The sequence below is a fragment of the Elephantulus edwardii genome, unplaced genomic scaffold (genome assembly GCF_000299155.1).
Source record: "Elephantulus edwardii isolate Elephantulus edwardi_28Jun2011 unplaced genomic scaffold, EleEdw1.0 scaffold00133, whole genome shotgun sequence".
NCBI lineage: Eukaryota > Metazoa > Chordata > Mammalia > Macroscelidea > Macroscelididae > Elephantulus > Elephantulus edwardii.
In genome coordinates, this window is record NW_006399883.1 from 301,718 (window position 1) to 312,913 (window position 11,196).

Here is an 11,196-nt window from a genome sequence, read left to right on the forward strand (position 1 = left end):
GGGAGGGTGGAGAGACGGCGCAGGAGGGGAAGACCCTCTATGAGATGGATTGATTCAGTGACTGGGGTAATCGGGATGGGTGTGTCAGAGGCGGTGCGGTCGGCGCAGGATAGAGCAGGGTTTAGGGCTGTTGTGCATAGGGTCGCTATGAGTCGGAAACGACTCAACGGCACATAACAACAATAACATTCTTCATTTGAGCTCTGGTGGCCTAATGGCAAGGAGCTGCACAGCCAACCTGAAGGTACATTGTTCCAATCTACCAGCTGCTCCATGGGATAAAAATAGGTAATCTCCTTCTCTGATTTTTTGCCTCTGAAAACCCACTAGAAGGTCAGCTATGGGTTGGTTCCAATTCAATCATGCATAACAACAGCAACTCTTCAGTTAGGGAGTTCTAGTGGTGTAGTTTGTAGATAGTTGTACTACTAACCTAAAGATGGTTTGAATCCACTGGCCTCCCATTTGGTAGAGAAAAATGAGTTATTTCCTGCTGTACAACTAACAGCCTCAAAAAAAATCAATGAAGGGTCAGCTATAAGTCAGCTCTGACTCAACAGATATGAGACAGTGAAATCTCTTTAATTTGTCATTCTTGGAATAGTTGTTTTTTAACATCGAATAGTACACCAAAAAAATATTATTCAATTAAAATTGTTCATCGGTCTATTTCAAGTTGTAATACTAAAGGATTCTATGGAAAAAAACATTGAATGATGCTCACTCATTGCTATAAAATTGGAATTGACAATAGCTAACCCTCCAGCAGGGTTTTCTGAGACTGCAAATCTTACAGGAGGTAATTGTTCTTCTTTCCTCTGCAATGCAGCTGGTGAATTCAAACCCTTGTCTTTGGGGTGGCAGTACAACTACTTACCCATTCGTCCATCAGAGCAAGAATGATCAAAAGAAGAAGGAAGGAACACATAAAAACACTTTACCAAAAATATTTTGTTGACATTCAACCATTTCAAAAAGTGTCATATTATCAAGAACCAATAATATTGAAGGAAAAAAATCCAAGTTTCACTGAAGGCATTGAGGGGTGGGAAGTGGCCCAGGAAATGATACAATATTTCTGGTGTTTCAAAAAACATAGGCAGTCCTGGATATGCTCAACAGTTTTTGCCAAGAAATTTGGAAGACATCTACCTCACCAACTGATTGGAAAAGATTAATACTTGTTCCCATTCGAAAAGAAAAAAAAAAGGTAATCCAAGAGAAAGCAGAAATTATTGAATAATATTAATGTCAAATGCAAGCAGAATTTTGCTGAATATTATTTTTAAATGGCTGCAATAGTAGTATATTTGTATAGAACTGTCAGAAATTTAAGCTGGTTTCAGAAGAGGCTATAACACAGCAATCATTGCTGATGTCAGATAGATATTTTTTGAAAGCAGAAAAAAACAAAAAAGGTGCTTAGTTGTAGTTTATTGATTATGTGAAGATATTTGACTCTGTAAATCATAACGTATTATGTATAATATTGAGTGGGAATCCTAGAACACTTCATTGCACTCATGTGAAACCTGTACATAGACCAAGAGGCAGTTGAGCAAACAAAATAAGGGAACACTGTATGGTTTAAAATAAGAAATGTGTGCATGATGGTTGTATCCTTTCTCCATTTCTATTCCATTTGTATGAGTAAATTGTTTGAGAAGCTGGACTACATAAACTATGAAAAGATTCATCAACAATTTGCGTTATGTCGATATAACCTCGTTTGCAGAAAGTGAAGAAGACTTGAAGCACTTGTTATAGAAGATTAAAGACTACAGGTTCAATTTGGATTACACCTCAACATAAGGAAAACAAAAATTCTCATTGCTGGACTAATAGGTGACATTGTGAGAAAGGAGAAAAGATTGACATTGTCAATTATTTCCTTTTACTTAGATCCATAATCCACACCCATGGCGGCAGCAGTCAAGAAAGCAAACGACATGCTGCGTTGAGGAAATGTGCTTGGGGGAAAGGAAATGTGCTGTCAAGAACCTCTTTAAAGTGCTAAAGTGCAAAAGTGTCTGTTTAAAGACTAAGGTTCATCTGATCCCAGCCATGGCATTTCAACTGCTTTCTCTACATCTGAATGTTAGACATTAAATAAGGAAAAAGAAAGAAGAACTGGTACCTTTTAATTGCTATATTGGCAAAGAATATTTAATATATACCATAGAATGCCAAAAGAACAATATCTTGAAGGAAGTGCAATCAGATAGATTTCTAGTTGCAAGGATAGTGAAAAATTCTCACATACTTTAGGTGTGTTGTCAGGAGAGGTCAGTCCTTGGAAAGAGACATCTACTAGGAAAAGTAACTACAGAGCTGAACCCTGGCCTGTCTTGCATCATCTCAATCATCTCTGAAATACTTAAGCCCATTGTTGCACTCATGATGTCAATCCATCTTGTAGAAGGTCTTCCGCTCTTTCAATAACCCTCAACCTTTCCACGCATAATGCCCATTTCCAAGGAAAAGCCCCTCCTAACTACATGCCCAAAGTATATGAGACAAAGCTTCACCATCTTTGCCTCCAAGAAGCACTCTGGCTCTACTTTTTCCAAGACAAATTATTTTATACTTCTTGGCAGTCCACTGAATAGGAAGTACTCTTCTCCAACACTACAGCTCAAAGGCATCAATTCCTCTTCTGTCATTTTAATTCTTTTTCCAGCTGTCAGTTGCATAGCTAGTAATTGAAAAGCCTATGTTCTGATTCAGGCACACCCTAGTCTTCACAACATGATTGCTCCTGAATAATTTGGAGAGGTTCTTGACAGTAGCTCTTCCCAATGCATATAGCTCCTGCCTGATTTCTGGTACTTATGGTGTTGATCGTAGATGCAAGTAAGACGAAATCAATAATTTCAAGACCCTCAGAGAGAGAATTAACAACAGTAACTACAACAATAGGCTTGAGTATGTCATAGATTGTGAAAGTTAGGCATAGGGCAAACTTTTTTTCTTTGTTGTTCATTGAGTTGCTGTGATTCATAGTTGACTCAATGACACCTAACAACAAAAGTTAGTGATTAATATCTATAATGTATTTTTCATCTAATTCTATGTTAGGGAGCATTCTAACACCTTTTTGAGAGCAATCACCACTTCTTTGTTTCTCAGGCTGTAGATGAGTGGGTTCATCATGGGAGTAAGAATGGCACCAAGCATAAAGAGAATGTGGTCAAGTTTGGGACTGTGGTAGGAACTAGGCCTCATGTAGACCACCATAGCTGGACCAAAGTAGAGGCTCACCACGGTCAGGTGGGAGGAGCAAGTGGCCAAAGCTTTGTTTCTGCCCTCAGGAGAGTTCATACGGAGGACTGCAAGGAAAATGAGACCATAAGAGGACAAGATGAGGGACAAAGGAATGAAGAGTACTACAATGCTTGTCACCACCACAGCCTTCTCATAGGCAGAGATATCCTCACAGACCAACTTTAGGATGGCCATAACTTCACAGAGAAAATGTGAAATCTCTCTGGAACCACAGGTTGGAAAATGCAGAGCATATGCAGTGTGTACCAATGATATAAGGGCACCTCCAGCCCAGGAGAACGCAGCCATCTGCAGACAGACCCTCTGGTTCATGATGAGGGCATATCTCAGAGGGTTGCAGATGGCCACATACCGATCATAGGACATGAGTGTGATTAGGATGCACTCAGCAATTCCTAGAGTCAGAAAGAAGAAGATCTGAGTCCCACAGGCCATCAGTGAGATGTTTCTTCTTCCTGAGAAGAAGTCAGTTGCCATCTTCGGTACTGTGCTAGAGATTAGTGTCAGGTCCATGAGAGCCAACTGGCTGAGCAGAAAGTACATGGGTGTGTGGAGGTGAGAATCCACCCAAATGAGAAGAATTAGAATGGAATTTGCAGCAAGAGCCACAATGTAGATCAGGAGGATGCCAGCAACAAGGATATTGACATGTTTCATACCAGGAAAAAGACCCAAAAGGATGAAATCCACATTCAATGACTCATTCCTTTTTTCCATGTCACTGCCTTGTTAAAAAGAATCAAGCCTAGAGGTGGGGAGGAGAAACAGGTTGTAGAAATCACAAAAATTTATTGAATTATTTTCTTCAATTTCTTTCTTTTTTCAACTTTAATCTATGTCAACTGATTGTGACATTTCTAAAATTGACATACTTTCTCAGTTAATCAGGATATTTTGTGTCCTGATTCAAATACTCATTCTTTTTATCCATCTTCTTTACTCCCAGGCAGAAGACCTAATGTCTAGCTGCAATCTAACAGTTATAGCCTTGAGCCTACCACCTCCCCTTCCAGCGGCCTCTGCTCAAGGACTGTTCTCCGCCTTATACTGTGTAATTCCTTATTTGTACTTTTAAAAATATTACTATGTATTTTTGCTGAATCCTCACTGACCATGCATTTTTTTTTTCCATTTCATCTCATGGGCAGGCATTGTGCTAGCCTTGAATAGATAAAGAAAATCTAATGTGGTCTTTAGAGACATGGACTTTTTAGCTTATTGAAGAAAGTGACCAGTGAAAGATACCAATTAGAAAGCAGCAAAATGTTACAATGGAATAATACATATACAAAGGAGAGGAAAAGTAATCTTCATTTCAAAAGCATTATGGCAAATGCCTACCTTTACATAGCCTTTAAAAAAAAACCCTGAATTATCAGTTCTAAGACTTAGCACCATAGAACTGTAAGTTTTTAGAGAGGAAAGGTAATGGAAGTATCTAGCATAGGGAGATTACGTGATTTGTTCAAGGTCATATCACTACTTAATATGGAAGAGAAATGATTACAACTCACATCCTGGATATAAGTAAACCAGTATAAAATAAAATTAATTTTTAAAAAAAACCGAACAAACAAAAGAAAACAAACTCATGTCCTGGAAATATTTCAAATTACAGTTCACTCTTGAATCCTCAGTAAGTATTTCTTAATAACATTGTGTTAAATAGATCTATTAATATTGTGTAATGTTAACTTGTAATAAACTTCCAAATCTCAGTTGCTTCAAATACCAGAAGTACACTTGTCATCACATGAAATTAGAATTAGGTATTACTGATAAACTGTTGTTAATATTGTTGTTGTTAGATGCCTTTGATTCAGGTATGGCTCATGGAAACTCTACAAACAACAGACCTGAACCCTGTTTTGTTTTGCTTCATCCACATCATCTCTTACACATTCAAGCTGATTGCTTCAGTCAATGGGTCAATCAATCTTATCAAAACATTTTAGGAACCTTTTTATCATTTATATGCTCATTTTTATTGCCCAAAATAGAACCTCAAATTAATTCTTCGTAATTTTATATACTTAAAAATTTCATTCAGGCATAAAACTCTTCAAAATACCTCCCCATATAAAAGATACTCACATTCAGTCCTAAAGTATGGAATGGAAATCTGTAAATATGCATGTCATCAGTATACTTTGAGTACCTCCATGTCTTCCTTAATTATTTTGAAAATCATTCTGTGTATAATTGTCAGGCAAATGAGTCATTTCTGCTGGGCTGCAAAGTGGTGCAACCAACAAAGTCAGATTGAAAAACTGGTCACCAAACTAAGACTGCAAGAATATCTTCAGAAACCATAAAGCTGAGAAGAAGCTAACAACCAAAATAAAAGTACTAAAAAAAGTTTAACCATATAAAGGCAAATAAACCAATTATAAAATGGGCAATGAACTTAGGTAGATATTTCATCAAAGAGGACCTTCAAACGGTCATCAAACACATAAAAAGATAGTCAATGTTATAGTCACCAAGGTAATGCAAATCAACACCAACATGAGATATGAATGGCTGGGATCTTATTTAATACAGAGAACATAAAAGACCACATTTTGGTGATAATTTGGAGAAACTGGAACTCTTATTCATTGTGATGGGAATGCAAAATGGTGATCATTTGTGGATAACAGTGTAGTGGTTCTCAAAGCATTAGCAATAGAATTACCACATGACCCAGAAATTCTCTCTCTAGCATTTCCCAGGAAAATTTGAAATCAGAGATTCAAAAACTTAAACAACAGTGTCCATTGCAAAATTATTCACAGTTCCTAAAAGATGTAAACAACCTAAATACTTAAGAGCAGACAAATAGACAACACAAGATGCATACATACTACTCAGACAACATGAGAAATGGAGTCATGATACATGGTACAATATGAATTGAACCTGAGAAGACAGTTTTGATACTTGCATTTTATGATTGAATTTTGTACTTGATTTTAAACTGGGTGTAGGTCTCAGTTTGGCCTCACTTTTCCTTTCTTGTGTCTGATCTCTTCTACTGCCATGTTTGTAGATTCAGACTTTTGTTAAAAAGATCCTGAATGCTTTAATGTCATCTGCAATTCATGTGCCAATGAATTCTTTGGAAGATGATAAGACGAGGGACATTCATTCTGAGATCTGTCACATTGTCAGCATTGCCCTATTGATTCATTACTTTCTTTTTACCCTGGAAAGATCTACTGTGTTCTTGTCTGGTACCCTCTTCCTAATTAAAACTTTCTCACCAAAGAATTTGACAAATGGATGTCCTATTATTTAACAGGCAGCCCAGAATAACAGTAATCAAGCATACGGATTTCTGATAGAGTTCTCAGTGCCGTGGAAAACAAATGACCAAGAAGCAAAGTGTGAGGACATTCCTGATATCTCTCCAAAATCATGCACCCTGTCTTTCACCTTCTCTCTCTCCTTTCTTTTATTTTCCTTTACTCACATATCTATTTACTTTAAGTTTACATACCACTAAAAGTCATTTTTTTCAGTTTCGAAGGAGCATCACAAGCTTCTTTTATCCTTTAAAATAAATTTAGTCTTCTGCATTCTTCTCTGCTTCCCTTTTTTCAGTTAGCCACCAACTTGGTTATGTCTGCTTTCTATTTATCCTTTCAGGACCCCCTTTCAAACTGCTTTATATACAATTCTCCTTAATTCTCTCTTTTAAGAGTAAGATTAAATTATAATTTCTCTGGCTGCCAGAGGAAAAGTAAACACATTTAGACAGAAAACACAGAAACAATTTAATTTTAAAAGAAATGAAGTTGGTTATTTCCTGACTATTGATGATGGATAGAGCCTTCTTTCTTTCTTTTTTTTTTTTTTAAGAGCCTTATTTCTGGAAAAGCCTATCATTTATAACTACTTCTGGTTTGTGTTTTGCTTTGTAATTAAGTGTTCTAAATGTTATTACTTGCAAGAATTTCTTTTAATCTGTTATTTTTCTTTTCATTTATCAGTAGGAGCTAGAGAATATGACCTGATTCAAAACACCAAAGTATGTTCTAAAACTTAATCTACAACTATGAGTTTATTTGTGAAATACCTTTTTTTTACCTATTCAAATAATTTAGTTTGGGACTTAATTGAGGTGAAATTGTTCATGATATGTACTAAATACAATCAAGGAAAAGTGTTTCTATTTATCCTTTCTTCTTACCTCGGTGTTTGAGTTGTGTCTATACATGTATTGTTTGAGAAGCCTATGTATTTCTTTGCTTTTGTCCATTTTCTTAGACTAATCCAGCCAGGAACATAGGACTGACAATTTCTTGTTGCCATCTATACAAGAAAACCTAGGAAATGTCTGGGTGGTTAAAGAAGTTCTTTCTGCTTTAAGACCACAACTAGCCAATAAAAACATTCCTTTTGTACAGTCTTTGTAGTGGTAAGAAGCATAATACAACCTTTCTATGCTATCTTTTCCCGAGAGTCCTAGCAGAGTAGTCCAGAGTCCTCACTGGGGCAATGCAGACTCTTCTGTTGTCCTGGCTGTCTGCCCCTAGCTCTATCCTAAATGAGTGGCACATGGGAGCTGTGGTGATTCTATAATTGATATTCATGTGGTTCTACTTTGAGATTAAAACAGCAAATTGTATTTGTTTATAATTAAAAGTTTACAAAAATACCATTATCTACTTTTTCACATAATCCTCTGGGAGTACAATATAGATACTATTGTGACCCTCTGTTCTATATTCTAGATTACATCAGTTTTGCCCTTTAAAAAGCCCTTGCTGGATTTATGCCATTTCCAAAACAACCCAGGGAAAATGCAAAACTCCCAATCACCTTCCATCTACTTCTGCTCAACCCCAAAGATATTTCTAGTTTGCAAAAAAATATTAGTTTCTGAACAAATTATTCATTTTTGGGCCAGATTCTACATGGTTGATATATGTATGTATTACAGTCATGGTATGTGTGTGCAAATACGTCCATTAAATGGTTGCACACATTTTATTTCAAATGTATTTCCAATCAGAAGCACCTGCAAATACGTGGAGAGTTAATACACCCTCATCAATCACATCAGGCTCCCCATCCAACTTGTTTTCAGTTTTGACAGAGTTGATCTATTTCTGCTATCCTCTGACGAGTCTCATTGTAGTTAGGTCAAGGATAGCAACCACACAAATAATAGTAACTAACCATGGTCCTTGCAATCACTTGTTATGCATCAGAGAGTTGGACAATGACTAGGGAGGACAGAAGGAGAATTAATTGACGCCTTTGAGCTGTGGTTCTGGAGAAGAGTATTGAATGTACCATGGACTGCCAAGAAAACAGATTCATCCCAGAGAGGGTTAAACCAAGCTACTCCTTGGAGGCAAGGATTCTGAGGCTTCGTCTGACATACTTTGGGCATGTTTCAAGGAGGGACAGATCCTTGGAGACGGACATCACGCTTGGGAGGGTGGAGGGACGGCACAAGAGGGGAAGACCCTCTATGAGATGAATTGATTCAGTGACTGGGGTAATCAGGATAGGTGTGTCAGAGGCAGGGCGATTGGCACAGGATAGAGCAGGGTTTAGGGCTGTTGTACACAGGGTCGCTATGACTCGACAGCACATAACAACAACATTGCTCAGTGATTTCAATATGCTTCATTCTCTCTCTCTTACCACTCTCTCTCACACACAGAGCAGAACCATGTTTCACCTAAACTTAAATTAGATAGGCTTTTAAGCTCTGTAGCTGTTTCTGTTAAATACTTTTCCAAAGAAATGTAACCAACTTTTCATCTATTTGATTTTCTTTCCACTAGCTACTCTGAAACTTTTTCCCAAGGCCAATGAGTCTGTTTTCATATTTTCTTGTAACTAAGCTTTTGGTCCATTTTTATTCATTAATTGAATTCTCAGAAGCTTTCATTACTCTTCTTAGATCACTTCCTTTACCTATATAATCCACCTTACAAAAGCAAATCAGAATGCCATGGTAGAGGTTATTCAGTGAAAGATCCATCTCTTGCCCATATATCATAATTTCTTATATAACAGAGTACAGGAAACAAAATCTATCAAATGGAGAAACGACAACCTCTTCAACAAATGGTGCTGGGGAAACTTGACTTCTACCTGCAGAAAGCTGAAGCAGGATCTACATCTCACACCATACACAAAAATCTACTTAAGGTGGATCGAAAACCTGGAGGTAAATCCCCAAACCATACAGATCTTAAGAGAAAAAAATAAGAACAAACCCAGAAGCCCTTTGTTATAGCCCTTTGAGTTGCCTGAGACTCTTAACAACCCTATGTACAACAGCTGTGAAGCCTGCCCTGAGCCTGTCTCACTGACTCTGACACACCTACCCTTTTCGCCCCAGTTACTCTATCAATCCATCTCATCTGGGATCTTCCTCTCCTGCGCTGTTCCTTCACCCTTCTGAGCATGATGTTCTTCTCCAAGGATCAGTCCCTACTGGCCACATTCTCAAAGTATGTGAGACAGAGCTTAAAAATCCTAACCTCCAAGAAGAAACTTAGTTTCACTCTCCCCAACACAGACCTATTTATTTTCTTGGTGACCTAGGTATGTTCAAGACTTTTCTCCAGCACCACAACTTAAAGACATCAATTCTTCTTCTGTCATCCTTAGGCATTTTCCAGTTTTCTAATGCATCACAAATAATCGCAAAGACCATGGCCAAGAACAGGAACACCTTAGTCCTAGACTGACATGACTGTTCTACAGCACTCTGGAGAGGTCCATGACATCAGATTTTTCCAGTGTAATTCATCTTTTTATTTCCTGACTGCTGGTGCCAAGAGTGTTGATCATGGAGCCAAGCAAGCTGTAATTGTTAACAATCTCAATCTCTTCTTCATCTATCATGGTGCTGCCAATTGGCCCAGTGGTGAGAATCTTTGTCTTCTTGACAAACAGCTTCAATTAATACTGAAGATTACAGTCTTTGACCCTCTGCAGCAAGCATTTCAGGTCTGCCTAAGTTTCAGCAAGCAAGGTTGTGTCATCTGAATAGCATAGGTTGTTGATGAGTCTTCCTCAAATCTTGATGTGATATTATTCCACTTAAAGCCCAGCCTCCCGAATGATATGTTCTGCATATAGATTGAAAAGAAATGGAGACAAGCCACACCCTTGATGTACTCCTTTTCTGAATTTTGAACCATGCAGTTCTGTTCTGTTCTGTTCTGTTCTGTTCTGCTCTGTTCTGTTCTGTGGAAAGCTTCCAGGTCCAAGCATAGATTTTGCATGAACAATTATCAAGTGTTCTGAGATTCCCATTCTTCTCAAGGTTAGGCAAAATTTGTTGTGATCCACACAGTCAAACACCTTTGCATAGTCAACGAAACACAGACAGACATTCCTCAGGTACTCTTTGCTTTCTGCCAAGATCCATCTGACATGGGTGATAATGTCTATAGTGCCACGACCTCTTCTTAACCAGTGCTTGTATTTCTGGTAGTTCTCTGTACTGTTCCAGCATTTTTGGATAATCTTCAGTAGGATTTTACTTGTGTGTAATATTAGTGATATTGTTATTTCCACATTCTGAAAGGTCATATCTTTTTGGAATGGGAATAAATATGGATCTCTTCAAGTCAGTGGGCCAGGTAGTTATCCTCCAAATTTCTTGGCATAACTTGGTGAGCACATCCAGGGAAGAAACCCGGGAGCTTGGCACATTGTGGGACTTGTTCCCTCCTTAATCAGGTAATGCTCGTTCTCCCAGATTTCCACTGGGTTCGTTAACAATCAGGCATTCAAGGCAAAATGTGGCCTGTGTCAGGCCCATGGGCCACAAATCAACACTAACATACCAGTTCTAGAGCCTTCACCTTGGAAATTATCATATTATGACAGCAAGGTGGTGCAAAAGGAAGAGCAGAGATACAAACTGGATAAACAGGTGGCATCAAGTATAAT

At 37.9% G+C, this 11,196-nt stretch overlaps 1 protein-coding gene across 1 annotated transcript; it reads right to left on the minus strand.

Moving 5' to 3' along the window:
- Positions 1-3,069: 3,069 nt before the first annotated feature.
- LOC102848979 (olfactory receptor 2M2-like) lies at positions 3,070-4,002 on the minus strand. The gene has a single exon (XM_006893961.1). It carries the CDS (start codon positions 4,000-4,002, stop codon positions 3,070-3,072), a length of 933 nt encoding a protein of 310 aa, XP_006894023.1.
- Positions 4,003-11,196: the final 7,194 nt, after the last annotated feature.

What these genes read in the sequence shown, in the direction of transcription:
- LOC102848979 (XM_006893961.1), bottom strand. Translation starts at nt 4,002, where the DNA reads ATGGAAAAAAGGAATGAGTCATTGAATGTGGATTTCATCCTTTTGGGT.